The 27,971-nt window shown below is 47.6% G+C and overlaps 1 protein-coding gene and 1 long non-coding RNA gene across 4 annotated transcripts; one reads left to right on the top strand and one right to left on the bottom strand.

The window, feature by feature from the left end:
* Positions 1-111: 111 nt before the first annotated feature.
* On the bottom strand, positions 112-23,565 carry LOC109876964 (uncharacterized). Its single transcript, XM_031815901.1, has 9 exons — positions 23,385-23,565; positions 21,888-22,033; positions 20,327-20,408; positions 19,940-20,075; positions 18,394-18,596; positions 13,282-13,418; positions 12,137-12,278; positions 4,731-11,037; positions 112-4,058 (listed from the first exon to the last, which is right to left on the bottom strand). The coding sequence occupies exons 1-9, from the start codon at positions 23,508-23,510 to the stop codon at positions 4,048-4,050; spliced, it is 7,290 nt and encodes a 2,429-aa protein (XP_031671761.1). The 5' UTR covers positions 23,511-23,565; the 3' UTR covers positions 112-4,047.
* A 380-nt stretch (positions 23,566-23,945) lies between these two features.
* Positions 23,946-25,954, top strand: LOC116361460 (uncharacterized). Of its 3 annotated transcripts, XR_004207601.1 has the most exons (6): positions 23,946-24,045; positions 24,428-24,528; positions 24,676-24,819; positions 25,037-25,097; positions 25,239-25,524; positions 25,645-25,954. It is a non-coding gene; the product is annotated as an uncharacterized LOC116361460 (long non-coding RNA). The 3 variants fall into 3 exon arrangements; XR_004207600.1 differs by having other exon boundaries at positions 25,239-25,954; XR_004207602.1 differs by having other exon boundaries at positions 24,627-24,819; positions 25,239-25,954.
* The last annotated feature ends 2,017 nt before the right edge of the window (positions 25,955-27,971 follow it).

The following is a 27,971-nucleotide window of genomic DNA, read 5'->3' as shown; positions in this document are numbered from 1 at the left end:
GAAAGATGAATTGAGAAAAAGAGGGCCCACCCCACAGTCATCACACCTTGACATTCCCCACCTTATGCATGTACTGGTAACTCTTGATAAATAAAAGACTCGGTCGACTTATACCAGTTTAATAACATGTGTTTTTTTATTATTTTACACCAAGAACTTGATGATATATAAACCCGTTTCAAAACACCCAGTAAATAATAAGCCATTCGAACTCGTCACATATTTACAGGAGCCAAATAGAAAAACCCCATGTGAATAATACATTACACCTGCTGCCACTGTTCTGTTGGGTTCAGTAGAACAGTCAGTCACCGCCCGGTGGGCTGCCGCCTCAATGACATCACAATAGATAAAAAAATAAAAAAAATGTAAACGCTTCTATGAGCTTCTGACATCACAATAGTTATTTCTCTTTTTTTTTAAAAGAAGAAAAAAAAAGGAAGTGATGTCAGAAGCTCATAGAAGCGTTTAGTCTCGTCCATGTGTTGAGCAATAGACAATATCAATACACTGGTTTCTGAATGCAGCGTTGTTGGTTGGGGACAGATGGGTCAGATTAATACACGTAACAAATTCCTAACCTCTTTTTATAAAATATGAGTCCCAAGTAGCACCCTGGCCTATTCCTTATAGTTAACCCAAATGGGGCCCCTGGCCTATTCCTTATAGTTAACCCAAATGGGGCCCCTGGCCTATTCCTTATAGTTAACCCAAATGGGGCCCCTGGCCTATTCCTTATAGTTAACCCAAATGGGCCCCTGGTCTATTCCTTATAGTTAACCCAAATGGGCCCCTGGTCTATTCCTTATAGTTAAGCCAAATGGGGCCCCTGGTCTATTCCTTATAGTTAACCCAAATGGGGCCCCTGGCCTATTCCTTATAGTTAACCCAAATGGGGCCCCTGGCCTATTCCTTATAGTTAACCCAAATGGGGCCCCTGGCCTATTCCCTATAGTTAACCCAAATGGGGCCCATGGCCTATTCCTTATAGTTAACCCAAATGGGGCCCCTGGTCTATTCCTTATAGTTAACCCAAATGGGGCCCCTGGTCCCAAGTAGTACACAAGGAACCGTTTGGGACAGGGACGTACATTGAACAACAGCTGACAGCGTAGTTCTGGTTGTGTTGAGACCGACTGACATCGCGTCAACTCATCCCAGACAGATATACAAAGAATGAAACTTAAAATGTGCATTAAACTATAATATGGATTAAAGTCACATACATTGTTGTTGTTTAGTCCTGATGGCTAATATGGTCAAACAGGTTATTGATGTTGTTGTTTAGTCCTGATGGCTAATATGGTCAAACAGGTTGTTGATGTTGTTGTTTAGTCCTGATGGCTAATATGGTCAAACAGGTTATTGATGTTGTTGTTTAGTCCTGATGGCTAATATGGTCAAACAGGTTGTTGATGTTGTTGTTTAGTCCTGATGGCTAATATGGTCAAACAGGTTATTGATGTTGTTGTTTAGTCCTGATGGCTAATATGGTCAAACAGGTTGTTGATGTTGTTGTTTAGTCCTGATGGCTAATATGGTCAAACAGGTTGTTGATGTTGTTGTTTAGTCCTAATGGCTAATATGGTCAAACAGGTTGTTGATGTTGTTGTTTAGTCCTGATGGCTAATATGGTCAAACAGGTTGTTGATGTTGTTGTTTAGTCCTGATGGCTAATATGGTCAAACAGGTTGTTGATGTTGTTGTTTAGTCCTGATGGCTAATATGGTCAAACAGGTTGTTGATGTTGTTGTTTAGTCCTGATGGCTAATATGGTCAAACAGGTTGTTGATGTTGTTGTTTAGTCCTGATGGCTAATATGGTCAAACAGGTTGTTGATGTTGTTGTTTAGTCCTGATGGCTAATATGGTCAAACAGGTTATTGTTGTTGTTGTTTAGTCCTGATGGCTAATATGGTCAAACAGGTTGTTGTTGTTTAGTCCTGATGGCTAATATGTTCAAACAGGTTGTTGTTGTTTAGTCCTGATGGCTAATATGTTCAAACAGGTTGTTGTTTAGTCCTCAAATGGCAACCTGTTCCCTACACATACAGGGCCGGATTAATGCAGGGGCTTACCGGGGCTGAAGCCCCTGGGCCCAGGCCTGTGGGGGGGGGGGGGGGGCAATACACTTATATACAATATATATTAGATAGAGATATTTATTTACTGCAACCGCCAACCACAGGAGGATTCAGGAGCCCGCTGTCAATGAGTTTTAGACAGCCTGCTGCCGTTCTGCAAATTATCGGACAGGGGACAGAAGGAGGCGGCAGGGGCATCCCACATGGGTAACTGGGCGGGGCCCTGCCTTGATTGGGTAACTGGGCGGGGCCCTGCCTTGATTGGGTAACTGGGCGGGGCCCTGCCTTGATTGGGTAACTGGGCGCAAAAAATATATAAAGTACTATTGAGTTATAAAAAAAAGTATCCAATCACAGGAACATGCTCTCAATGAACAGAATTTAGTCACAGAGGATCCATAGTAAAAAAAATAAAAAAATAAATCATAATAACTGGTTAAAATTTGATCAAATACATGTAATTGCCAAAATAAAGGAAACACCTACATCAATTTCTTAAATAGGTGTCACCACGAGCTGCCAGAACAGCTTCAATGCACCTTGACATAGATTCTACAAGTAGACCTGGACCATACCAAGAAAATGGCACCCCACACATATATACTAACTTCTGTATCCCCTCATTTTACTCAAGGGTTTCCTTTATTTGGACAGTTACCGGTTGTCTAACAACACGATATCTAAATATACACGTTGTTGCATTGTGGGTCGTAGATATATAATCCAAAGAAGAGGTTTTGGAGCCCCTTTCCTCTTGGCAGTTTGACTGGTTAAACTCACTAGGGAGGGTTTTGGGTTTAAGTGACAAGTGCAATAGCAAAAAGATGAGCGATATAAAATAAAATTTGTTAGTGTGTGTTAAATATTTGAACATTTTGTATAGTTAACATCCCTGCATAACATCAGTTCTCACATCTTCAAGAGTCATTCCTTGGCCCCCGGCAATAAGTCTCCGTGGCCCAAATTATTCCCTTTTAATAGTACACTGCTTTTGACCAGGGCTCATATAGGGTAGTGCACTATAGAGGGAATAAGATGCCAATTGGGAGGAAAAACCCCCTGGACCATTGACCAATAGAAGAGAAGCAGGAAGTAGCAGGTTGGATTCCAGGCACTTCTTCAGTCCAAAGTAAATAAGGTCAAAAACAAATTAAAAACAAAGAATATATTAACTATCCGGCCAGGTCTCATAGTGTCCGCCTCATAAGTCCTTCAGGCTCTAGTTTAGAGACGCTTCCTGGTCGACAAATCGAGAAAAAAAATCGGTCAGCCCAAAAGACCCCTTGAACTTTGGATTTGAGGTCAGGGTTCAAAGGTCGTAGGTCACTCCTATGACCATGGGAGACAGAACATGGAAGAATGGTCACAACCCTTTCACTGTTCTCAGTCTTCTGCTGTAAGCCAACCGGGCCAGCCACATCCCAGAATCCTCTTCAATAAAACGGGTAGCAGGATGGAGAGGTGTCTCCTGTTGTAGCCGCCTCTGATTGCCAGCCTCAGTCACATCCCAGAATCCTCTTCAATAAAACGGGTAGCAGGGTGGAGAGGTGTCTCCTGTTGGAGCCGCCTCAGATTGCCAACTTCAGCCACATCCCAGAATCCTCTTCAATAAAACGGGTAGCAGGGTGGAGAGGTGTCTCCTGTTGTAGCCGCCTCAGATTGCCAGCCTCAGTCACATCCCAGAATCCTCTTCAATAAAACGGGTAGCAGGGTGGAGAGGTGTCTCCTGTTGTAGCCGCCTCTGATTGCCAGCCTCAGTCACAAGGGGAGGCCTGGCATGGCTGTCCCAGACTAGCCAGCAAGTCATGTTATAGAGTCATGTAAAACCTTGGTCGTCCCTCAGTAAGGTAGCAGGGTCGAAAGGGGTTCAACACTCCTAGCAGGTTTCGGAGGGGGGTTCAACAGCCCCCCCCCCCCCCCTTCCCTAGCAGCACATCCAAACATGTCCTCTTGTCGATCGGCTTTCACGAGCTATCTGAAACAATAGTAAATCACAAACCATAAATCAGCATACAACATCTGGAGGTTTCAGCATAAAAATCACAAAATAATTTCTATAATCTACTACAGGAGGTTTACCAGGCATATAATCTACTACAGGTGGTTTACCAGGCACATAATCTACTACAGGAGGTTTACCAGGCACATAATCTACTACAAGAAGGTTTACCAGATACATAATCTACTACAAGAAGGTTTACCAGATACATAATCTACTACAGGAGGTTTACCAGACACACAATCTACTACAGGAGGTTTACCAGACACATAATCTACTACAGGAGGTTTACCAGACACAATCTACTACAGGAGGTTTACCAGACACAATCTACTACAGGAGGTTTACCAGACATATAATCTACTACAGGAGGTTTACCAGACACATAAACAACTACACTTTGAGGAGGTTTACCAGACACATATTAAGTAAGGGTAGTCTGGGACTAAGAATACTTTCTGATGGATTCCCCGTTGAGATTGTTTTTAAATCCACGACTTCTAGGCTTAAATCTGCATCCGGAAACAGTTCCTAAATTACCTTGTATTAACTATCTTTATTTTAATTTTTTTATTCAATCAATCAACGAGAAATCAAATCCCTGAAGTAGACAAATATGTTAACAACAAGTCACAATCTTATACTTACTGTCCTCGTCTGAGTCGAAGCCGAAAAGGGTTGCGCACTTCTTCAGCGAGACGTGCGTCTGCAACTCTTCTCCACTGTCGAAGGACAAGAAACACTTGGCACAGCGCTGCCTACGGACGGACGGTGTCGCCGTGGTCCCCGACGCCTCCACCACGAGGTCCGGGCGCGTCGGAGAGAAGCGAGGGGTCCAGGACATCTCTTTCCTGCGTTTTGGCATGGTGGTGTACCTCTCGTCTAGGTAGGCCGTGGGTGGAGGTCGGATGTATGGCCTGTTGTTAATCTTCCCAAAGAAAGTTGAGTTTTTCGCTTCCTCCTTGATGGGGGTTTTGGGGGTATTTGTAGGGGGTTTGGGGGTATTTGTAGGGGGTTTGGGGGTATTTGTAGGGGGTTTGGGAGTATTTGTAGGGGGTTTGGGAGTAGCAGGTTTATGGTTTCGTGGGTCACATTTCTTGGATTTGGAAACTGTACTTGTTTTAAGACTTCTCTGGTATTTTGGCGATTCTTTAGTGAGGTCCTTTAAGTGTCCGTTAAACATCTTCTGGTCACAGACACTGCTAGCTGTTGAGTCTGATGGTTCCACCAATGGTTTATCACCTTCTTCCTTTGATTTACTTCCTACCACTTCTGTGACTTCATTAACATGTTTCTCTGGACCAGAGGTCTTTGACGTCACAGGTTTTTTGGAGGTCTTCCTGGGTTCTTTGCCAACAGGCTCCTTGATAACTCTTTGTTTCTTTACAAGTTGCGTTTTCTGTAACTTTTCTGTCACGTTTGTGTCAGTGGCTGGATCCAGTTGGGTATCTTTTTCTTCGCTAACGTTCGGTTTCTTAATAACTCGCATTTTCTTCAACTTGTTTATGATTTTTAGCTTTTTGGTAGCTTTTTCAGTGGCGGTAATCGTGGTGGAGGTGGTTGGACCAGTTGGGGTATAATTGTCTTCGCTAACGTTCTGTCTCTTTAGAGACCACGCTTTCTTTACCTTATGAATCATCTTTAACTTCTTGCTCGCTCGCTCAGCTTTTTCATTGGACGTGGTGACGGGAGTGTTTGGAGCGTCCATTTTCTTACCGACACACGGTTTCCTCTTAACCTGCAATTTCCTCAACGTATTTGTTACCTTTAGAGAGACGGGAGAGGGGTCAGTAGTACGAGGATCCTTGTCTCTATGAACATGCCGTTGCTTTGCCACCTGTGTTTTCTTTAACGTCTTGGTCAAGTCATACTTCCTGGTTACCTTTACAGTAGTAGTGAGGTCAGTTGCCGATCCCTCCTTTTCTCTAAGAGGCCATCGTCTCTTAACACCCTGCATCTTCTGAAGCTTATTCCTCCTCGTCTTACACGGTTTAATCACGTTAACAGAGGTGGTATTGGTGACACGGGTAGAGGAAACCGATTCATCCTTCCCTTCCTTTGGAAGACGATAGTGTTCTTGTTCGTGGCGGTTCAGCTCCGGAAGACAAGCCAAGCGCTCCCGACAACCTGGGAAGCAGCACACTGCCAGGAGAGGCTGATGGGTCTTCGCGTGGTTCCTCATTTCTGTCGCTGCACTGAACCGGGCTTTACATCCATCATGTAGACAGGGATGCCTGGGAATTCCTTTGTGCCATAAAATGTGGTGCTGGTAATGCTGCAAAGTCAAAACGGGTTTCTTGCAAATATTGCATTTGCCATTCCCGTGAAGGAACGTCGTTTCTAAGGGTTTGGCGTCGCCGCGGTGATCGTCCAGAATATGTCCGAGGAGAGAACGCCGTTTTCCAGTGAATATCTCTGTGCATCCCTCCACAGGGCAGATGCCGGGAGTCTCCTTACCCTGAACTGAAGTCTCTAGAGGTGAAACTGAAAGCCTGTCCTGTGTTACCGATACAGCCTGAGATTCTGTGTTGTCCTCCATGGTCTTTGCCGAGGAACAGGGATTCTCCTCTTCTTCCAAAAACTTTGTCAGAGGAGAGGAGCAGGTTCCCCCTTTTTCACCTGTCGATGTCTTCGCCAGAGAAGTCGAGATCTCCACGGGTTCTTCCCTCTGTTCCAGAGCCGAGTGCTCCTCCTCTTGCCTCCTACTGATCTTTTCTTGTTCCTCTGCCTGAGTATCACCATCACCCTCAGTTCCTTCAACCTTAACTCGTCTTCTGCCCCTCTGCCCATTGACCCTCTGTGTCGACTGCTTGCCTTCAGACTCTTCTGTTGCGAGTTTAGTATCTGGTGAAGGTTGAGAGTCAGTTGAGAGCCTATTGGTCGACAGTAGATTAGGGTTAGACCGTAGCTTCCTGCGATCCGGTGGAGTTGACTCCGAGGAGTTTACAGAGGAGATCCTATTGGTGGACCGTAGCTTCCTGTAATCCGGAGGTGTTGACTCTGTGGAGTTCACAGGGATCCTCTTGCGTCCCCGTCTCCCCCTCTGCGTTGAGCGTCCAGGCGTGTCTGACATCCCAGCTTTACAGTTCTCACGGACCTCCTCAATATCAGGCGGTAGGTTTCCTTTTTTCAACTTGTCGATGTGCTGGGACAGATGCATCATAGCGAGCAGGTCGTTTTTGAACAGCATCCTGCAGAACATACATTGGTCCCTGCGGAAGTGGTACATGGCGTGGGCTATAACACGTTTGCCTTTGAAAACTTTGTTGCAGAGACTACAGCGATATGCCAGTGGGCTGTTCTCATTTTCCTGTAGGGTGCCATCTCCAGGAGTTTGTCTGATATCCCCAGAGACAGTTGGGGTGTCCTGTGTTTTCTGTGGAGAGTTTTCAGTGACTTTTGAGGGGTCTTCGGAGTCCTGTGACGTGTCTTCACGGACTCTTGGGGTGACCTTTGGAGTGTGAGCACTTTCAGTGACTTTCGGGTTGACCAGTGAATTGTACTGTGTGTCCTGTGGGGTGTCTTCAGTAACCATTGAGGTGTCTTCATTGACTTGTATGTTCTGTGGGGTGTCTTCAGTAACCATTGAGGTGTCTTCATTGACTTGTATGTTCTGTGGGGTGTCCTCTGGGACCTTTTGAGTATCCACATGTACTTTAAGGGTGTCCTCAGAGACCATCGGGGTATCTCTGCTGACTTTTGAGGTGTCTTTGGGTTCCTGTGACGTCTCTTCAGGGACTCTTAGGGTGTCCTCAGTGACCGGTGTGTCCTCATGGAGCTGTGGCGTGTCCCCATTGTTCTGTGTGGCACCACATGTGTCCTTGGTAAGCTCTTCAGAGACCATTGGGGCATCCACTGTGAGCTGTAGGGTGTCTGCAGTGTTTAGTATTTGTAGGGCGTCCTCAATGTGCTCAGAGGTATCTACAGTGACTTCCTGGCTGTCTACAGTGTCGACAGTAACTTCCTGGCTGTCGACAGTAACTTCCCGGCTGTCGACAGTAACTTTCCGGCTGTCGACAGTAACTTTCCGGCTGTCGACAGTAACTTTCCGGCTGTCGACAGTAACTTTCCGGCTGTCGACAGTAACTTTCCGGCTGTCGACAGTAACTTTCCGGCTGTCGACAGTAACTTTCCGGCTGTCGACAGTAACTTCCTGGCTGTCGACAGTAACTTCCTGGCTGTCGACAGTAACTTCCTGGCTGTCGACAGTAACTTTCCGGCTGTCCTCCTCTATGTTCTGTGGTAGTGTGTCCACAGCCTCTGGAGTATCCACAGTGGCTTTTGTGCGGTCCTCAGTAGCCTGTGGGGTGACCTCAGTGAAAGTGACTTTCAGGGTGTCCTCTGTGAGTTGTCTTATGTCCTGTGTATTCTGTGGGGGGTCTTCAGTGAACTGAGGGGTGTCATTGTCCTGTGTCGAGTCCACAGGGAACTCTGGAGTACCCACAGTGCCTTTCAGAGGGTGCTCAAGCTGCCGGGTCTCATCAGTGAGCCGTGGGAAGCTCTCAGCGGCCGTTGGGATATCCTCCGGCTCCGTGTTTTGTGAGGTACCTTTAATGTCCTGTTGGGTGTGTCGAGTGTCCATGTTTTCCTGGATGTCTGTAGTGTTCTGTGGGGTGACTTTGGTTATTTTAGAAGTGTCCTCAAGGACCACTGGGTCTGTGACGGCCGTAGGGATGACTTTTGGAGACGTTGACAGTGTCTCGCACAAAACCTTGGAGAGGACACCATCTGTGTCCACCATCTGTGGTGTCACCGTTGACGATGTCGTCTCCAACGTTTTGCGCGAGACACCATCTGTGGTCTGTGGTGTCACCGACTGCTGCTTTGCGACAACATCGGAATCCGGACCCTTGGCAAACTTTTCAAACTCTCTAGCAAACGCATCCATTGAGGTATTTGCCAGCCAGCAGAAAGGAGTAAGAACAACAAGCTCCCGAGTTTCCTTTCCAGGGACGCTGCCAGTGTCACCGTCCCCCACCATTGCTTCATCCACACCAATGTTTGCTATATCCATAGCCTCTTTCAGAATGTCGGTAACTTCGGACTTCCTGGACGATTCTAGAATCTCCCCGACTTCAGAAGCAGTTCGCTTTTTTGGAACATTCGTAACTTCCGTTGGTTCTCTTGGAACATTAGTTACATATGTATTTGTTCTTCTTCTTGTGTTATTAGGAACAATTACATTCACTGAGAGAACAGATGGAATACATGTTTGCTGAGCATCGGTAGAGAATCCGTCCTCATTCTTGGGACTTTCGATGTGTTCGATAGCGCCACCTTGTGGTGTGAAAGTCATGTCAGTCGCAGTCACAGTTTGTGAGGTGACCTCAACTTCCATTTCCACTGCAGACGTCTGGTAAAATACCCTCGAAGCGTCACATGGCACCGGCAGACAACTTTGGTTTAGGGAGGGACGGACATCTGTCGCTTTCAACAAACAGGTTTCAGCATTCAACGTGACACCTTCCGCCTTAGGCGTCTGGGCGTAGTTGTGCAACTGCTGTATGAAGAGACTGGCGTCCTGAGCGGAAAGGAGAAACACCTCTCCGAGTCGATCCTTCACCCGATACTGTGCCTGGATTGGTGCCTTAGATTTATCACAGTTTAGAGTCACCAGTCCTTGCCTACTGAGATAATCCTCATGGAAGAACCCAAATACTTCGTTGTCAGGTAGGGAGACCTCCAGCTTGGAGTCATGAGCAGGAGATACTGCTGGTAGGTGGTTAGTAGCAGGAAACTCCTTCTGACGATTAACTTCCTGTTCCCTCGGAGCTGTTAGACGAGCGGCCGCCATTTTATTTTGTGAGGTCACGGCATTCTTTTGTTTGGTTGTGCTTTCCTTGACAGCGGCACCAGACCGAGAGGTCTTATTGGTCTTGTCCACTGGTGTCTGCTGGGTCTTCTGCTGTGGAGGTTTCCTCCCCGGGCGGCGACCCTTCCGGGGAGCACTGTTCTCAGCCTGGAACGTACCCTCCAGGAGCCACCGGGGTTTCCTACCCCTCCGTTTGGGAGGTTTCTTCTCAGAGAGTCTGGTCATGTGCCTATGTGGTCTGTGACCGACTTGCCTGGCCAGGTTCTCCTGCGCCATGTCCAGTTGTCTGAAGGACCGTCTGACAGAGGTGGTCTCGGCTGAGGGCTCTGTTGTTTTGACAGATGACCGCGGTCCCGGCTTCGGCCCAGGCTTCCTCCCTCTTCTTTTTATTACAGGTTGTTCCTCGACAACAGGGGGTTCAGCCAGCTTCTCAGTCTTAGCTTTCGCCATCGCCGGCGTCACATGATTAACAGGCAGCTGCTGCGACTCGACAACAGAGGTTCTTTCCAACCTTTGAGCTTTGACACGTTTGGCTGCCACCGGCGCCGTCGAGACGTGATTCTTCTCTTCTTTTTGGAACCGCCTTTTGGGCGCTGTTACCTGGTGAAAGGGTTTAATCTGAACGTGTTTCTGTGCTGGTTTAGTCTCTACATGTTTAGGCTGCACACGCTCCGACAGGTCAGCGCTCCAGCTGCAACAGGGCTCTTTGGTGGCGGTGCTGCAGTAGTTGGACACCCACCCATCATCCTCCATCATCATCCGTGCCAACGCCGCCTTCTTCTCGCTCATCAGCTTCAGGCAGTTGGTCCGGAGATTCAAAAGGTTCCAGAACTCTGGATCGAAGTAGAGACCTCTCTTCAAGGTCTGGAGGATCTCAAAGCGGATGTGGTTCCCGATGGGACCGGCTTCGACGTGGTACTCCTGGTCGGGGTGCGTGTAGAGGAGGAACACCGTTTTGTAGGCCTCCACGGTGCGTTCCAGGAAGAAGACGAGGAGGGCGCAGGCCCGGCAGACCTCCAGGTCGTTGGGGAGGAGGTAGGCTACCGTCTTGTAGATGAGGGACATGGTGGCGGCGTCGCAGGGGTTCGTCTGGAGGGCGTGGGTGCAGAGCTCCACACAGAACTGGAGACCATCCTTTCCCAGCTGGGAGAGCAGAACAGAAATAGAACAGAAGGGGGTCAGTGAATTACCCTGCTGTACAAAAACATATATTTATATATATATTTTTTGGCACACAGTCAGGTCCAGGACCAGCGGAAGCATCCGGAGCCCCGGGACCAGCGGAAGCATCCGGAGCCCCGGGACCAGCGGAAGCATCCGGAGCCCCGGGACCAGCGGAAGCATCCGGAGCCCCGGGACCAGCGGAAGCATCCGGAGCCCCGGGACCAGCGGAAGCATCCGGAGCCCCGGGACCAGCGGAAGCATCCGGAGCCCCGGGACCAGCGGAAGCAGAACAGCCCCATGACATCAAAGATCCAGCACCATATTCCACAGTAGGTCATGGGGTTATTCTCTGCTCATACATCCTGATTTAAGATCCAGCACCATATTCCACAGTAGGTAATGGGGTTATTCTCTGCTCATACATCCTGATTTAAGATCCAGCACCATATTCCACAGTAGGTAATGGGGTTATTCTCTGCTCATACATCCTGATTTAAGATCCAGCACCATATTCCACAGTAGGTAATGGGGTTATTCTCTGCTCATACATCCTGATTTGGACACCAAACACACCACTGGTCTGCGTGGACAAAGAGCTCTATTTACAGGTGATAAAATTTGATTTGATTTGATCTGACCCAAAGCACCAGGTTGCAATCCAAGTGCCGTTTAGAAAACTCCAGCAAGGGTGCCAATCATTTTGGGGCGGCAGCGTAGCCTAGTGGTTAGGGCGTTGGACTAACCGGAAGGTTGCAAGTTCAAATCCCTGAACTGACAAGGTACAAATCTGTCGTTCTGCCCCTGAACAGGCAGTTAACCCACTGTTCCTAGGCCGTCATTGAAAATAAGAAATGAAGCCATGGCTTCTATTCTTCTCTCTAGTCGGCACAGTAATCCTCAACAAGCATCTGAAGAACGCTGACCTAAGCCAAGCCACCTGAGCAGAGGTACAACCCAATTCAAAATGAAGCTTTTCACATCATCCTCTACCACAACAACTCCATTACATCTGAACAAACAAAAATGGCAGCTGGAATTTCAGCACTAAAATCAACCATCACAGGAGTTCCTGGCTCACCTCTGCAAGGATCACTCTAATGAAAGAGAATATGGATCTGATGTTGGTGGCAGACAGCAGCAACCGATGACTCTCTTCCAGGAAGGCCTGTTTGGAAGGGTTGACCCGCAGGCGGAGTCGACTCCATATGAACACCAAATCCCTGGAAGAGGAAGAGATTCAATAACAAAATTATTTTAAAAATCCACTTCATTAATAAAAACGTTAATTATTACTGGGATTTGTTTTTTTAAGTCAGTTTATTCATTAGCTGACTCAATTAAAAACCTGGGTTTGTAAATCAGATCCCAACAGGGGGAGTAGGAAGTGGTCCAAGATCAATCAAATGTTGTCTATAGCACCTGGTGATAACAGTTATCACCAGGTGCTGAACGGTAACCAGGCCCAGAAAACCCCAAACGCCAAAGAACAAGCAGGATAAATATTTTGCACTATTTATTTATTTAACCTTTATTTTAACAAGGCAAGTCAGTTAAGAACAAATTCTTATTTACAATGGACGTTCTACCCCCGGGCCAAACTGTAAAGCAGACGACGCAGTGGCCACACGTCCCCCCCTGATGTAGAACACAGATGACGCAGTGGCCACTCGTCCCCCCTGATGTAGAACACAGATGACGCAGTGGCCACACGTCCCCCCTGTAGAACACAGACCGGTACGATACACACGTCCCCCCTGTAGAACACAGACCGGTACGATACATACGTCCCCCCCTGTAGAACACAGACCGGTCGATACGCACGCCCCCCCCCTGTAGAACACAGACCGGTACCATACGCACGTCCCCCGATGTAGAACACAGACCGGTACCATACGCACGTCCCCCGATGTAGAACACAGACCGGTACCATACGCACGTCCCCTGATGTAGAACACAGACCGGTACCATACACACGTCCCCCCCTGTAGAACACAGACCGGTACGATACACACGTCCCCCCCTGTAGAACACAGACCGGTACGATACACACGTCCCCTGATGTAGAACACAGACCGGTACCATACGCACGTCCCCTGATGTAGAACACAGACCGGTACCATACGCACGTCCCCTGATGTAGAACACAGACCGGTACCATACACACGTCCCCCCCGATGTAGAACACAGACCAGTATGATGTGTATAGACAGTGACGAGGCTCACCACATGCAGTACAGGTCTCCCCGGTGTAGCTGCTGAGAGAGGAAGGCTGTGCAGAGGGCCAGGAGCGTCTCGTCGCTCTCCTCACTCTCTGTGTTACACACGATATCCACAGCGTCCTTACCGTCGATGTCAGACATCTACAGGTAGAGAGAGAGAAGAAGAAGAAATGGTGACATCATTCAAGCATTTATACGGTAGATCCCAGTGATGTAGTGGAGGGCGAACGCAGGGCTATACCGTTAGGGGAGCGTTACTTTCAGCTAAATTCTCCCCACTACATCAGCTAAATTCTCCCCGCTACATCAGCTAAATTCTCCCCGCTACATCAGCTAAATTCTCCCCGCTACATCAGCTAAATTCTCCCCGCTACATCAGCTAAATTCTCCCCGCTACATCAGCTAAATTCTCCCCGCTACATCAGCTAAATTCTCCCCGCTACATCAGCTAAATTCTCCCCGCTACATCAGCTAAATTCTCCCCACTACATCACTGCTAGATTCCTAATGACATCACTGCTAGATTCCTAATGACATCACTGCTAGATTCCTAATGACATCACTACTAGATTCCTAATGACATCACTGCTAGATTCCTAATGACATCACTACTAGATTCCTAATGACATCACTACTAGATTCCTAATGACATCACTGCTAGATTCCTAATGACATCACTGCTAGATTCCTAATGACATCACTACTAGATTCCTAATGACATCACTGCTAGATTCCTAATGACATCACTACTAGATTCCTAATGACATCACTGCTAGATTCCTAATGACATCACTGCTAGATTCCTAATGACATCACTACTAGATTCCTAATGACATCACTACTAGATTCCTAATGACATCACTGCTAGATTCCTAATGACATCACCCAAAACTAAGAGGTAAACAGATGATAAAAGGAAAATGGGAGTACTGGTCAAATATCTCCTTCTAGCAGGCTAGCAGAAATCACTATTGTCTTCTACCTGTAGTCAGCAATCCCACCCACCCCCATACGTGACCGACTAAACCTTCCAAACAAGGGGGAAAGGAAGCAACTCCAAATATGGACTGCAACAAACACATTTAGGAATGACTTAGTGCTCTTGTACAAAACACATCATCTTTGTCAAAACCTTATCCTCTCATCTCTACTGTAGATCCCAGCTAGCATATCAGTCCATCCTCTCATCTCTACTGTAGATCCCAGCTAGCATATCAGTCCATCCTCTCATCTCTACATCCCAGCTAGCTTATCAGTCCATCCACTCATCTCTACATCCCAGCCAGCATATCAGTCCATCCTCTCATCTCTACTGTAGATCCCAGCTAGCATATCAGTCCATCCTCTCATCTCTACTGTAGATCCCAGCTAGCATATCAGTCCATCCTCTCATCTCTACAGTAGATCCCAGCTAGCATATCAGTCCATCCTCTCATCTCTACTGTAGATCACAGCTAGCATATCAGTCCATCCTCTCATCTCTACATCCCATCTAGCAAATCAGTCCATCCTCTCATCTCTACTGTAGATCCCAGCTAGCATATCAGTCCATCCTCTCATCTCTACATCCCATCTAGCATATCAGTCCATCCTCTCATCTCTACTGTAGATCCCATCTAGCATATCAGTCCATCCTCCCATCTCTACTGTACATCCCAGCCAGCAAATCAGTCCATCCTCTCATCTCTACATCCCAGCTAGCATATCAGTCCATCCTCTCATCTCTACTGTAGATCCCATCTAGCATCAGTCCATCCTCTCATCTCTACTGTAGATCCCAGCTAGCATATCAGTCCATCCTCTCATCTCTACATCCCAGCTAGCATATCAGTCCATCCTCTCATCTCTACTGTAGATCCCATCTAGCATATCAGTCCATCCTCCCATCTCTACTGTACATCCCAGCCAGCATATCAGTCCATCCTCTCATCTCTACATCCCAGCCAGCATATCAGTCCATCCTTTCATCTCTACATCCCAGCTAGCATATCAGTCCATCCTCTCATCTCTACATCCCAGCTAGCATATCAGTCCATCCTCTCATCTCTACATCCCAGCTAGCATATCAGTCCATCCTCTCATCTCTACTGTAGATCCCAGCTAGCATATCAGTCCATCCTCTCATCTCTACTGTAGATCCCAGCTAGCATATCAGTCCATCCTCTCATCTCTACATCCCATCTAGCATATCAGTCCATCCTCTCATCTCTACTGTAGATCCCAGCTAGCATATCAGTCCATCCTCTCATCTCTACATCCCATCTAGCATATCAGTCCATCCTCTCATCTCTACTGTAGATCCCAGCTAGCATATCAGTCCATCCTCTCATCTCTACTGTAGATCCCATCTAGCATATCAGTCAATCCTCCCATCTCTACTGTACATCCCAGCCAGCATATCAGTCCATCCTCTCATCTCTACATCCCAGCTAGCATATCAGTCCATCCTCTCATCTCTACTGTAGATCCCATCTAGCATATCAGTCCATCCTCTCATCTCTACTGTAGATCCCAGCTAGCATATCAGTCCATCCTCTCATCTCTACTGTAGATCCCATCTAGCATATCAGTCCATCCTCCCATCTCTACTGTACATCCCATCTAGCATATCAGTCCATCCTCCCATCTCTACTGTACATCCCAGCCAGCATATCAGTCCATCCTCTCATCTCTACATCCCAGCCAGCATATCAGTCCATCCTTTCATCTCTACATCCCAGCCAGCATATCAGTCCATCCTCTCATCTCTACATCCCAGCTAGCATATCAGTCCATCCTCATCTCTACTGTAGATCCCAGCTAGCATATCAGTCCATCCTCTCATCTCTACTGTAGATCCCAGCTAGCATATCAGTCCATCCTCTCATCTCTACATCCCATCTAGCATATCAGTCCATCCTCTCATCTCTACTGTAGATCCCAGCTAGCATATCAGTCCATCCTCTCATCTCTACTGTAGATCCCAGCTAGCATATCAGTCCATCCTCTCATCTCTACATCCCATCTAGCATATCAGTCCATCCTCTCATCTCTACTGTAGATCCCAGCTAGCATATCAGTCCATCCTCTCATCTCTACTGTAGATCCCAGCTAGCATATCAGTCCATCCTCTCATCTCTACATCCCATCTAGCATATCAGTCCATCCTCTCATCTCTACTGTAGATCCCAGCTAGCATATCAGTCCATCCTCCCATCTCTACATCCCATCCTCCCATCTCTACTGTAGATCCCAGCTAGCATATCAGTCCATCCTCATCTCTACATCCCATCCTCCCATCTCTACTGTACATCCCATCTAGCATATCAGTCCATCCTCTCATCTCTACATCCCATCTAGCATATCAGTCCATCCTCTCATCTCTACATCCCATCTAGCATATCAGTCCATCCTCTCATCTCTACATCCCATCTAGCATATCAGTCCATCCTCTCATCTCTACATCCCATCTAGCATATCAGTCCATCCTCTCATCTCTACATCCCATCTAGCATATCAGTCCATCCTCTCATCTCTACATCCCATCTAGCATATCAGTCCATCCTCTCATCTCTACATCCCATCTAGCATATCAGTCCATCCTCCCATCTCTACATCCCAGCTAGCATATCAGTCCATCCTCTCATCTCTACTGTAGATCCCAGCTAGCATATCAGTCCATCCTCTCATCTCTACTGTACATCCCAGCTAGCATATCAGTCCATCCTCTCATCTCTACATCCCATCTAGCATATCAGTCCATCCTCCCATCTCTACATCCCATCTAGCATATCAGTCCATCCTCTCATCTCTACTGTACATCCCAGCTAGCATATCAGTCCATCCTCCCATCTCTACATCCCATCTAGCATATCAGTCCATCCTCTCATCTCTACTGTACATCCCAGCTAGCATATCAGTCCATCCTCTCATCTCTACATCCCATCTAGCATATCAGTCCATCCTCCCATCTCTACTGTAGATCCCAGCCAGCATATCAGTCCATCCTCTCATCTCTACTGTACATCCCAGCTAGCATATCAGTCCATCCTCTCATCTCTACATCCCAGCCAGCATATCAGTCCATCCTCTCATCTCTACATCCCAGCCAGCATATCAGTCCATCCTCTCATCTCTACATCCCAGCTAGCATATCAGTCCATCCTCTCATCTCTACATCCCAGCCAGCATATCAGTCCATCCTCTCATCTCCACTGTGGATCCCAGCTATCATATCAGTCCATCCTCTCATCTCCACTGTGGATCCCAGCTATCATATCAGTCCATCCTCTCATCTCCACTGTGGATCCCAGCTAGCATATCAGTCCATCCTCTCATCTCCACTGTGGATCCCAGCTAGCATATCAGTCCATCCTCTCATCTCCACTGTGGATCCCATCTAGCATATCAGTCCATCCTTTCATCTCCACTGTGGATCCCATCTAGCATATCAGTCCATCCTCTCATCTCTACTGTACATCCCAGCTAGCATATCAGTCCATCCTCTCATCTCTACATCCCAGCCAGCATATCAGTCCATCCTCTCATCTCTACATCCCAGCCAGCATATCAGTCCATCCTTTCATCTCCACTGTGGATCCCATCTAGCATATCAGTCCATCCTCTCATCTCTACTGTACATCCCAGCTAGCATATCAGTCCATCCTCTCATCTCTACTGTACATCCCAGCTAGCATATCAGTCCATCCTCTCATCTCTACTGTACATCCCAGCTAGCATATCAGTCCATCCTCTCATCTCTACATCCCATCTAGCATATCAGTCCATCCTCTCATCTCCACTGTGGATCCCAGCTAGCATATCAGTCCATCCTCTCATCTCCACTGTGGATCCCAGCTATCATATCAGTCCATCCTCTCATCTCCACTGTGGATCCCAGCTATCATATCAGTCCATCCTCTCATCTCCACTGTGGATCCCAGCTAGCATATCAGTCCATCCTCTCATCTCTACATCCCATCTAGCATATCAGTCCATCCTCTCATCTCTACATCCCAGTAATTATCCCGAGCAGTCATTAGCCCCCCCCATTCCCAACATGTTATGTTTAAGTCATATAGCAGATGCTATTATCCAGAACCCAGGAATCCTAATAACCGAAGTTTGTTCACCTCACCTCTTCGTGCATATGGCGAGGGAGCGATGCCTTCAACAGGCAGGTGAGGTAGGCCTGTCGGAAGAACAGGTGTCGCCCGGCAACGGGGTGCTGAGAGCAGGTCTTAGCCAAGACCACCGCCTCGGTGAACATCTCACTGGACAGCAGGTAACGAACACGCAGTTCAAAGAACACTGGCACCTCTGAGCCTAGGTACCGGTCCACTGTGGAGAGAGACAGGTCAAGGGTCAATGTTGCACCTCTGAGCCTAGGTACCGGTCCACTGTGGAGAGAGACGGGTCAAGGGTCAATGTTGCACCTCTGAGCCTAGGTACCGGTCCACTGTGGAGAGAGACGGGTCAAGGGTCAATGTTGCACCTCTGAGCCTAGGTACCGGTCCACTGTGGAGAGAGACGGGTCAAGGGTCAATGTTGCACCTCTGAGCCTAGGTACCGGTCCACTGTGGAGAGAGACGGGTCAAGGGTCAATGTTGCACCTCTGAGCCTAGGTACCGGTCCACTGTGGAGAGAGACGGGTCAAGGGTCAATGTTGCACCTCTGAGCCTAGGTACCGGTCCACTGTGGAGAGAGACGGGTCAAGGGTCAATGTTGCACCTCTGAGCCTAGGTACCGGTCCACTGTGGAGAGAGACGGGTCAAGGGTCAATGTTGCACCTCTGAGCCTAGGTACCGGTCCACTGTGGAGAGAGACGGGTCAAGGGTCAATGTTGCACCTCTGAGCCTAGGTACCGGTCCACTGTGGAGAGAGACGGGTCAAGGGTCAATGTTGCACCTCTGAGCCTAGGTACCGGTCCACTGTGGAGAGAGACGGGTCAAGGGTCAATGTTGCACCTCTGAGCCTAGGTACCGGTCCACTGTGGAGAGAGACAGGTCAAGGGTCAATGTTGCACCTCTGAGCCTAGGTACCGGTCCACTGTGGAGAGAGACAGGTCAAGGGTCAATGTTGCACCTCTGAGCCTAGGTACCGGTCCACTGTGGAGAGAGACAGGTCAAGGGTCAATGTTGCACCTCTGAGCCTAGGTACCGGTCCACTGTGGAGAGAGACAGGTCAAGGGTCAATGTTGCACCTCTGAGCCTAGGTACCGGTCCACTGTGGAGAGAGACAGGTCAAGGGTCAATGTTGCACCTCTGAGCCTAGGTACCGGTCCACTGTGGAGAGAGACAGGTCAAGGGTCAATGTTGCACCTTTGAGCCTAGTAACCGGTCCACTGTGGAGAGAGACAGGTCAAGGGTCAATGTTGCACCTCTGAGCCTAGTAACCGGTCCACTGTGGAGAGACAGGTCAAGGGTCAATGTTGCATCCCAAATAGTGCTCGATATTTGGGGGAAAGAAAGAAAGAGAAAGGAGTGTAACAGTAGTAAATATTAAATCCACAGAGAGAGGAACCTCTAGTTAACGGACTCCTGTCATTATAGATAGACGACTCCAGAGCAGATATTTACAGGACAGATTTCTAGTCAGTTAAACAACATGGTACATGGATGAGTATGTAGAAGTTGGTCCATGGCCCTTCCCTCTCATCCTGCCTTTCTCTCCCAGACTCTCACCTTCATCCCGGGGCAGTTGTGAGTCCTTCAGGATGGCCTGCAGTATGGGGTTGGTCCACGGTCCCTTCTCTCTGATGATCTGTCCCACCTGCAGCAGGTGGATGTTCTGGTGTCTCTCCAGCTGGGAAAAACATTCCTGAATAAAGGAGGAAGAGGTTAGCCTGGTCCAAGATCTTACGTGCCATCTTGCATTCCATAAAGCAGTGAGAAATGGATATGATCTGATTGGTCAGCTGATTCAAACGGATATGATCTGATTGGTCAGCTGAGTCAACACAGCCTCTTTGTGTCGTCTTGTTGACATGACAACAACCATAGGAGCTGGCAAGACAGCACAAACAGATATGGAACCAGGCTAGGAAGCAAGGGGTTGTTAAGACAACTCACCTGGAACGAATCAAGGATTGTTTTCAAGGGATCCTGCAGGATCTTATTTCTGTTCAAAAACAGCAAGAGCTCAAAAGCACTCCTGTGGAGACAGAAAGGGGAGGGGGGGGAGAAAGGGGTGAGGTGGGGGAGAGAAAGGGGGGGGGGGGAGAAAGGGGTGAGGTGGGGGAGAGAAGGGGGGGGGGGGAAGGGGTGAGGTGGGGGAGAGAAAGGGGGGGGGGGAGAAAGGGGTGAGGTGGGGGAGAGAAAGGGGAGGGGGAGAGAAAGGGGTGGGGGAAGAGGGGGGGAGAAAGGGGAGGGGGGGAGAAAGGGGTGGGGGAGAGGGGGAGAGAAAGGGGTGGGGGAGAGGGGGAGAGAAAGGGGAGGGGGGGAGAAAGGGGTGAGGTGGGGGAGAGAAAGGGGTGAGGTGGGGGAGAGAAAGGAGTGAGGTGGGGGAGAGAAAGGGGTGAGGTGGGGGAGAGAAAGGGGTGAGGTGGGGGAGAGAAAGGGGTGAGGTGGGGGGGAGAGAAAGGGGTGAGGTGGGGGGGGAGAAAGGGGTGAGGTGGGGGGGAGAGAAAGGGGAGGGGTGTGGGAGTAGAGAAAGGGGAGGGGTGTGGGGGAGAGAAAGGGGAGGGGTGTGGGGGAGAGAAAGGGGAGGGGTGTGGGGGAGAGAAAGGGGAGGGGTGTGGGGGAGAGAAAGGGGAGGGGTGTGGGGGAGAGAAAGGGGAGGGGTGTGGGGGAGAGAAAGGGGAGGGGTGTGGGGGAGAGAAAGGGGAGGGGTGTGGGGGAGAGAAAGGGGAGGGGTGTGGGGGAGAGAAAGGGGAGGGGTGTGGGGGAGAGGACTGTTTAAGCCTCATACCTCCTTTAATAAATGTAACAACAGGGACGGAATAACAAGGCTGAAAGGGGCAGAGTCACCCTAGAAAACAACAGTCATACTGGAGATGGAGACTGGGGGTGACAGGTCTATGGACTCCAAGGAGCAGGTAAACAACACTCGTACTGGAGATATTGTCCTGTCACCCCCAGTCTATGTACCCCAAGGAGCAGCTAAACAACACTCGTACTGGAGATATTGTCCTGTCACCCCCAGTCTATGTACCCCAAGGAGCAGGTAAACAACACTCGTACTGGAGATATTGTCCTGTCACCCCCAGTCTATGTACCCCAAGGAGCAGGTAAACAACACTCGTACTGGAGATATTGTCCTGTCACCCCAGTCTATGTACCCCAAGGAGCAGGTAAACAACACTCATTCTGGAGATATTGTCCTGTCACCCCCAGTCTATGTACCCCAAGGAGCAGGTAAACAACACTCGTACTGGAGATAGACTGGGGGTGACAGGACACTATGTACCCCAAGGAGCAGCTAAACAACACTCATTCTGGAGATAGACTGGGGGTGACAGGACACTATGTACCCCAAGGAGCAGGTAAACAACACTCATTCTGGAGATAGTGTCCTGTCACCCCCAGTCTATGTACCCCAAGGAGCAGCTAAACAACACTCATTCTGGAGATAGACTGGGGGTGACAGGACACTATGTACCCCAAGGAGCAGGTAAACAACACTCATACTTACAGGGCAAGGCTACTCAGTGTGTAGCATACATGTTCACAGTCAGACGGGAAGCAGGCCGAGGCTTGGACAAAGGAACATAGAGCAGTCTGGAGCACCCGCAGCTGTGGCAAGGGTACCTGCCATCGTCCTGAATACACCTCCACCAACTACAGGGAAAGGGAGCAGAGGGAGGAGAGAGGGAAAGGATACAGGTAGGAAAGGGGAGGGATACAGGTAGGATAGGGGAGGATAGGGGAGGAGGGATACAGGTAGGAAAGGGATACAGGTAGGAAAGGGGAGGGATACAGGTAGGAAAGGAGAGGGATACAGGTAGGAAAGGAGAGGGATACAGGTAGGAAAGGGGAGGAGGGATACAGGTAGGATAGGGGAGGAGGGATACAGGTAGGATAGGGGGGGGATACAGGTAGGATAGGGGGGGGATACAGGTAGGATAGGGGGGGGATACAGGTAGGATAGGGGGGGGATACAGGTAGGATAGGGGGGGATACAGGTAGGATAGGGGGGGAGGAAAAATAAAGACAGTGGATAGGGAAACCATACCAAGACGTTGGATGGGCCCAATTAAAAACAATTGTTGTCCCTTTTCACTGTATCACCATCTCAACTTATTCAGTAGCAACTCAATACTTCGCAAGCTACATTATTACCAAACTAGGCCATAGTCAGACTAACTAGACACTGTAGCTAGCTACATTATTACCAAACTAGGCCATAGTCAGACTAACTAGACACTGTAGCTAGCTACATTATTACCAAACTAGGCCATTGTCAGACTAACTAGACACTGTAGCTAGCTACATTATTACCAAACTAGGCCATAGTCAGACTAACTAGACACTGTAGCTAGCTACATTATTACCAAACTAGGCCATAGTCAGACTAACTAGACACTGTAGCTAGCTACATTATTACCAAACTAGGCCAGTCAGACTAACTAGACACTGTAGCTAGCTACATTATTACCAAACTAGGCCATTGTCAGACTAAGTAGACACAACGTTAACGCTTCAATCTGACAAACTGTAAAAACAACTTCAAAAAATGAAAGGGCAGACATTGAATTCCACTAGAGGTCTTAAACACGTTCCCGAATCTACTGTTGGTAAACTAGCAGATAAACTAAGTAGCTAAAGTGGGAACTGAAGATAGCTTGCTTGTTAGCCAAGTTACCCGAAAACGACTTGACAATGAATTTCCCCGTAGCTAGCGAGTTAGCTACTATCATGCATTCTGAAAAGGGTGAATTAGGATATAACATATGTGACATTACAGGGGGAAAAACAGGTTGGTTTATTGGTTGTTAGCTAGCCATTTACGGGTTGTTATCGGTCTGTTTGAGGGGGGAGGGGAATAGGTTGGTTGGCTAGTTAGCCTTAGCATAGATTAGAGAAAGGAGCTCTAGCTAGCTAGCTACCGTTAGCTAGTACGAGTCTGTACTGGGGAAAACAAGTATTTTCCTCTCTCTCCCCCAGGTGTAATTCCAATACTTTGCTTTACCTTACAGAACCGTACACAATATAACTTGCTTTGAAGTCCGTATTCTTCACTTGAACTACTGACAAATAAACTCTTCAATTCTTTTTTAAAACCTTCTAACTCAAATTCACTCTCTTCTTCCGCCATACTGCTTGTCTTGCCTAGCGCGTAGCTACAGCGACTAAAACGCGACGCGGCCGAGCGTATCGCGGTCGAGAGATTTGATTGGATGAAACTCACGTCTGTATTGCCCTACGGCGGGAAAAGACGTCTTGTGATTGGAGGACACTGCACATCATCTAAAAAATTTAAAAAAACGCCCCTACATTGAAAGGTGTCTTGTGTGTTTATATATTATGGGTTACATTGGAACATTGTTGCAACGTGTTTGATTCACGTTTCTTTGAACGTTGTCACCAACCTAATATTGAACGAATCAATTAGTGATTTTATCTGTCTGTGTCTCTCTCATTTCAGAACGGCGGCATGATCAAAAACACGTTATATCTTTCCATTCCGTTGATTGGTTGACATGAAATGATATTCGGATTTGTGCTCATTTATTAATTAACAGGTGACACCAGCGCGCCTACCTTTATAAATCAACCCCCTACTGTCTCGTTAAAAGGAATCAGTTCTGGCTGTTGATTCCAAGGAGGACTAAGTCACAGTTGAGCAGCAGGTGACCAATGTTTATAACGGCTTCATTTATGGAATTCTTTGGAAAAAAAACCTTCCTCATCCTTTGAGTTTGTCAAAGCAATTTGGTTTATGCAAGTTCATTTTTTATCTACCTTTACCCCTTATTTCTCTGCCATTTTAAAACTTACTATGTAAAGGTAGTATATGTAACCTGGAATTGGCATGTGTTTTAAACGTAGCCGATGTGAATATGACGACGAAGAGCCGACTGGACCATTTGAGATGCTACCCCGTGTGGTTCATACTAGGCGTACACCCTTTGAGTAAAAGGGTCCTTTTTTTTTCTTCAGACCGATTCCTCAAAAGGTAATTGATCGCTGTCTCATTGCATCATGTCCTTATTGATCCTGTTTTGGCTCCAGTTCCCCTGCAGGTAGCAGTAGTTCAGGACTCTTGTTGACCACCATGTCCTGCACCACATGACATCACCCAGCACCATAACGGCCACTGTGCAGACTATACTGTACGTTTTACCTGACCAATCATATATTTATTATCCTATGATTTTTTTTTTTTTTTTAATATATATTTTAACTGTTGTGAATATACTATGTCTGTAAGGATGACAGACTCATTTCCCCATGAGGGGATGAATTCACGTTCATCTCAGGGGTCGTGGGCTGGTTGGTAATCATCTTGTCCTGCTGCTGTGGAGAGTCCCAGTCTTTATCAGCAACAACATAGTGACGGCTCAGATCTTCTGGGAGAGGCTGTGGATGATACTGTGACGTGCAGAGTACTGGACAGATGCAAGGTCAGAGGGCCAAAGATTTCTCCGTATTCCCTATATAGTGGGATTAGAACACTGGCACCCCGAGGGCCAAGGGCCAAAGATTTCTTTGTATTCCCTATATAGTGCACTATTCTTTTTTTAGACCAGATACTTTGGGCAATATGCTGCCATTTTGAATACAACAAGTGACAAATAAGTGGAGGCATCACTAGTTAATGCAAAGATGTTTTATTTTCAGGAACAAGCACATTTTCTAAAGACTATTTCTCTGACTGGTGTTTCATTCACTTTTAAAGATGGTGAGTAGACATTTTAACCTACATACACAAAGTGATGGTTGTGTATTAAAACTAAAAGTTCATATTAACAGTTGAGGTATCAGCATGACTTCCTCTTCTCTTCCTGGTCAAGGTGTATGACTCCATGTTGACTCTCCCCAGACACCTGCAGAACCATCATCTCCATCTTGGTCTCCATGGTTGCCAGCATCGCCGGGATGGGGAAAGTGCAACAGCTGCTCGGCGTGAGGGTTCCGGAACCAAGGCCCAGGTTGCCATGGCAGCTGGGGCTCTGTTCCTGATTTGCTGGGGTGCTGAGTCTGGTGTCTCTCAGCTGGACAGCTCAGTGTCATCATTGACTTCTATAATCTTCTGGAACACCAGGGCTTAAAGAGCTGGGTGCTGCCATCTTTATCTGGGGGGGGGGGGGGGGGGCTCTCATGGCCAGGTACAGACCACAATGCAGTAAATCAGACTGTTTTTTTTAATCCACCATTTTGATGGATGTACTGTTGTCCTGAAACTACTGAAGCAACTATGTATTTTAAATGTCCTTCCATTCATTCAGGGGGTCTCCTGGTGTTCTCGTGCCCATAGAGGGACGGCCCTGGACGGGATAAGGGTTGGTATAATAAACCACCACTAACCCTGCCCGCAGCCAGGGCACGTCTCACGTTTGATCTGCCCGACCAGACGAGGACCCTATTCCCTATGTAGTGCCCGACATGTTCCCTAGAGAATAGGATGGTATTTGGAAACATTTCCCTATGTAGAGACCAGGGTCCTATTCCCTATATAGTGCACTACTTTAGACCAGGGCCCTATTCCTTAAATAGTGCAGTACTTTAGACCAGGACCCTATAGAACCCTATTCCCTATATATAGTGCACTACTTTAGACCAGGGTCCTATTCCATATATACAGTGGCTTGTGAAAGTATTCACCCCCCCCCCCCTTCACATTTTTCCTATTTTTTTTTGCCTGACAACCTGGAATTAAAATGTTTTTTTGGGGGGGGTGTTGTATCGTTTGATTTACACAACATGCCTACCACTTTGAAGATGCAAAATATTTTGGGGGGTGAAACAAGACACGAACTTGAGCGTGCATAACTATTCACCCCCCAAAGACAATACTTTGTAGAGCCACCTTTTGCAGCAATTACAGCTGCAAGTCTCTTGGGGTATGTCTCTATAAGCTTGGCACATCTAGCCACTGGGATTTTTTTGCCCATTCTTCAAGGCAAAACTGCGCCAGCTTCTTCAAGTTGGATTGGTTCTGCTGGTGTACAGCAATATTGAAATCATACCACAGATTCTCAATTGGTTTGTCTGGGCTTTGACTAGGCCATTCCAAGAAATTTCAATATTTCCCCTTAAACCACTCAAGTGTAGCTTTAGCAGTATGCTTAGGGTCATTGTCCTGCTGGAAGGTGAACCCCCGTCCCAGTCTCAAATCTCTGGAAGACTGAAATAGGTTTCCCTCAAATGTTCCTGTATTTAGCACCATCCATCCTTCCTTCCATTCTGACCAGTTTCCCTGCCGATGAACAACATCTCCACAGCATGATACTGCCACCACCATGCTTCACATAGTGCTCTACTTTAGAACAGGACCCTCTATAGTACACTACTTTAGCCCAGGGCCCTATATAGTGCACTACTTTAGACCAGGACCCTATATAGTACACTACTTTAGACCAGGACCCTATATAGTACACTACTTTAGCCCAGGACCCTATATAGTACACTACTTTAGACCAGGACCCTCTATAGTGCTCTACTTTAGAACAGGACCCTATTCCCTATATAGTACACTACTTTAGCCCAGGGCCCTATATAGTACACTACTTTAGCCCAGGGCCCTATATAGTACACTACTTTAGCCCAGGGCCCTATATAGTACACTACTTTAGACCAGGGCCCTATATAGTACACTACTTTAGACCAGGACCCTCTATAGTGCTCTACTTTAGAACAGGACCCTATTCCCTATATATTACACTACTTTAGCCCAGGGCCCTATATAGTACACTACTTTAGCCCAGGGCCCTATATAGTACACTACTTTAGACCAGGGCCCTATATAGTACACTACTTTAGCCCAGGGCCCTATATAGTATACTACTTTAGACCAGGACCCTCTATAGTGCTCTACTTTAGAACAGGACCCTATTCCCTATATAGTACACTACTTTAGCCCAGGGCCCTCTATAGTACACTACTTTAGCCCAGGGCCCTCTATAGTACACTACTTTAGCCCAGGGCCCTATATAGTGCACTACTTTAGACCAGGACCCTATATAGTACACTACTTTAGACCAGGACCCTATATAGTACACTACTTTAGCCCAGGACCCTATATAGTACACTACTTTAGACCAGGACCCTATATAGTACACTACTTTAGACCAGGACCCTCTATAGTGCTCTACTTTAGACCAGGACCCTCTATAGTGCTCTACTTTAGAACAGGACCCTATTCCCTATATAGTACACTACTTTAGCCCAGGGCCCTATATAGTACACTACTTTAGCCCAGGGCCCTATATAGTACACTACTTTAGAACAGGACCCTATTCCCTATATATTACACTACTTTAGCCCAGGGCCCTATATAGTACACTACTTTAGACCAGGGCCCTATATAGTACACTACTTTAGACCAGGACCCTCTATAGCGCTCTACTTTAGAACAGGACCCTATTCCCTATATATTACACTACTTTAGCCCAGGGCCCTATATAGTACACTACTTTAGACCAGGGCCCTATATAGTACACTACTTTAGACCAGGACCCTCTATAGTGCTCTACTTTAGACCAGGACCCTCTATAGCGCTCTACTTTAGAACAGGACCCTATTCCCTATATATTACACTACTTTAGCCCAGGGC

This window comes from Oncorhynchus kisutch, unplaced genomic scaffold (genome assembly GCF_002021735.2).
Source record: "Oncorhynchus kisutch isolate 150728-3 unplaced genomic scaffold, Okis_V2 scaffold697, whole genome shotgun sequence".
Taxonomy (NCBI): Eukaryota; Metazoa; Chordata; class Actinopteri; order Salmoniformes; family Salmonidae; genus Oncorhynchus; species Oncorhynchus kisutch.
The sequence above is the reverse complement of the archived record's forward strand: the minus strand, read 5'-3'. Positions and strand labels throughout refer to the sequence as shown.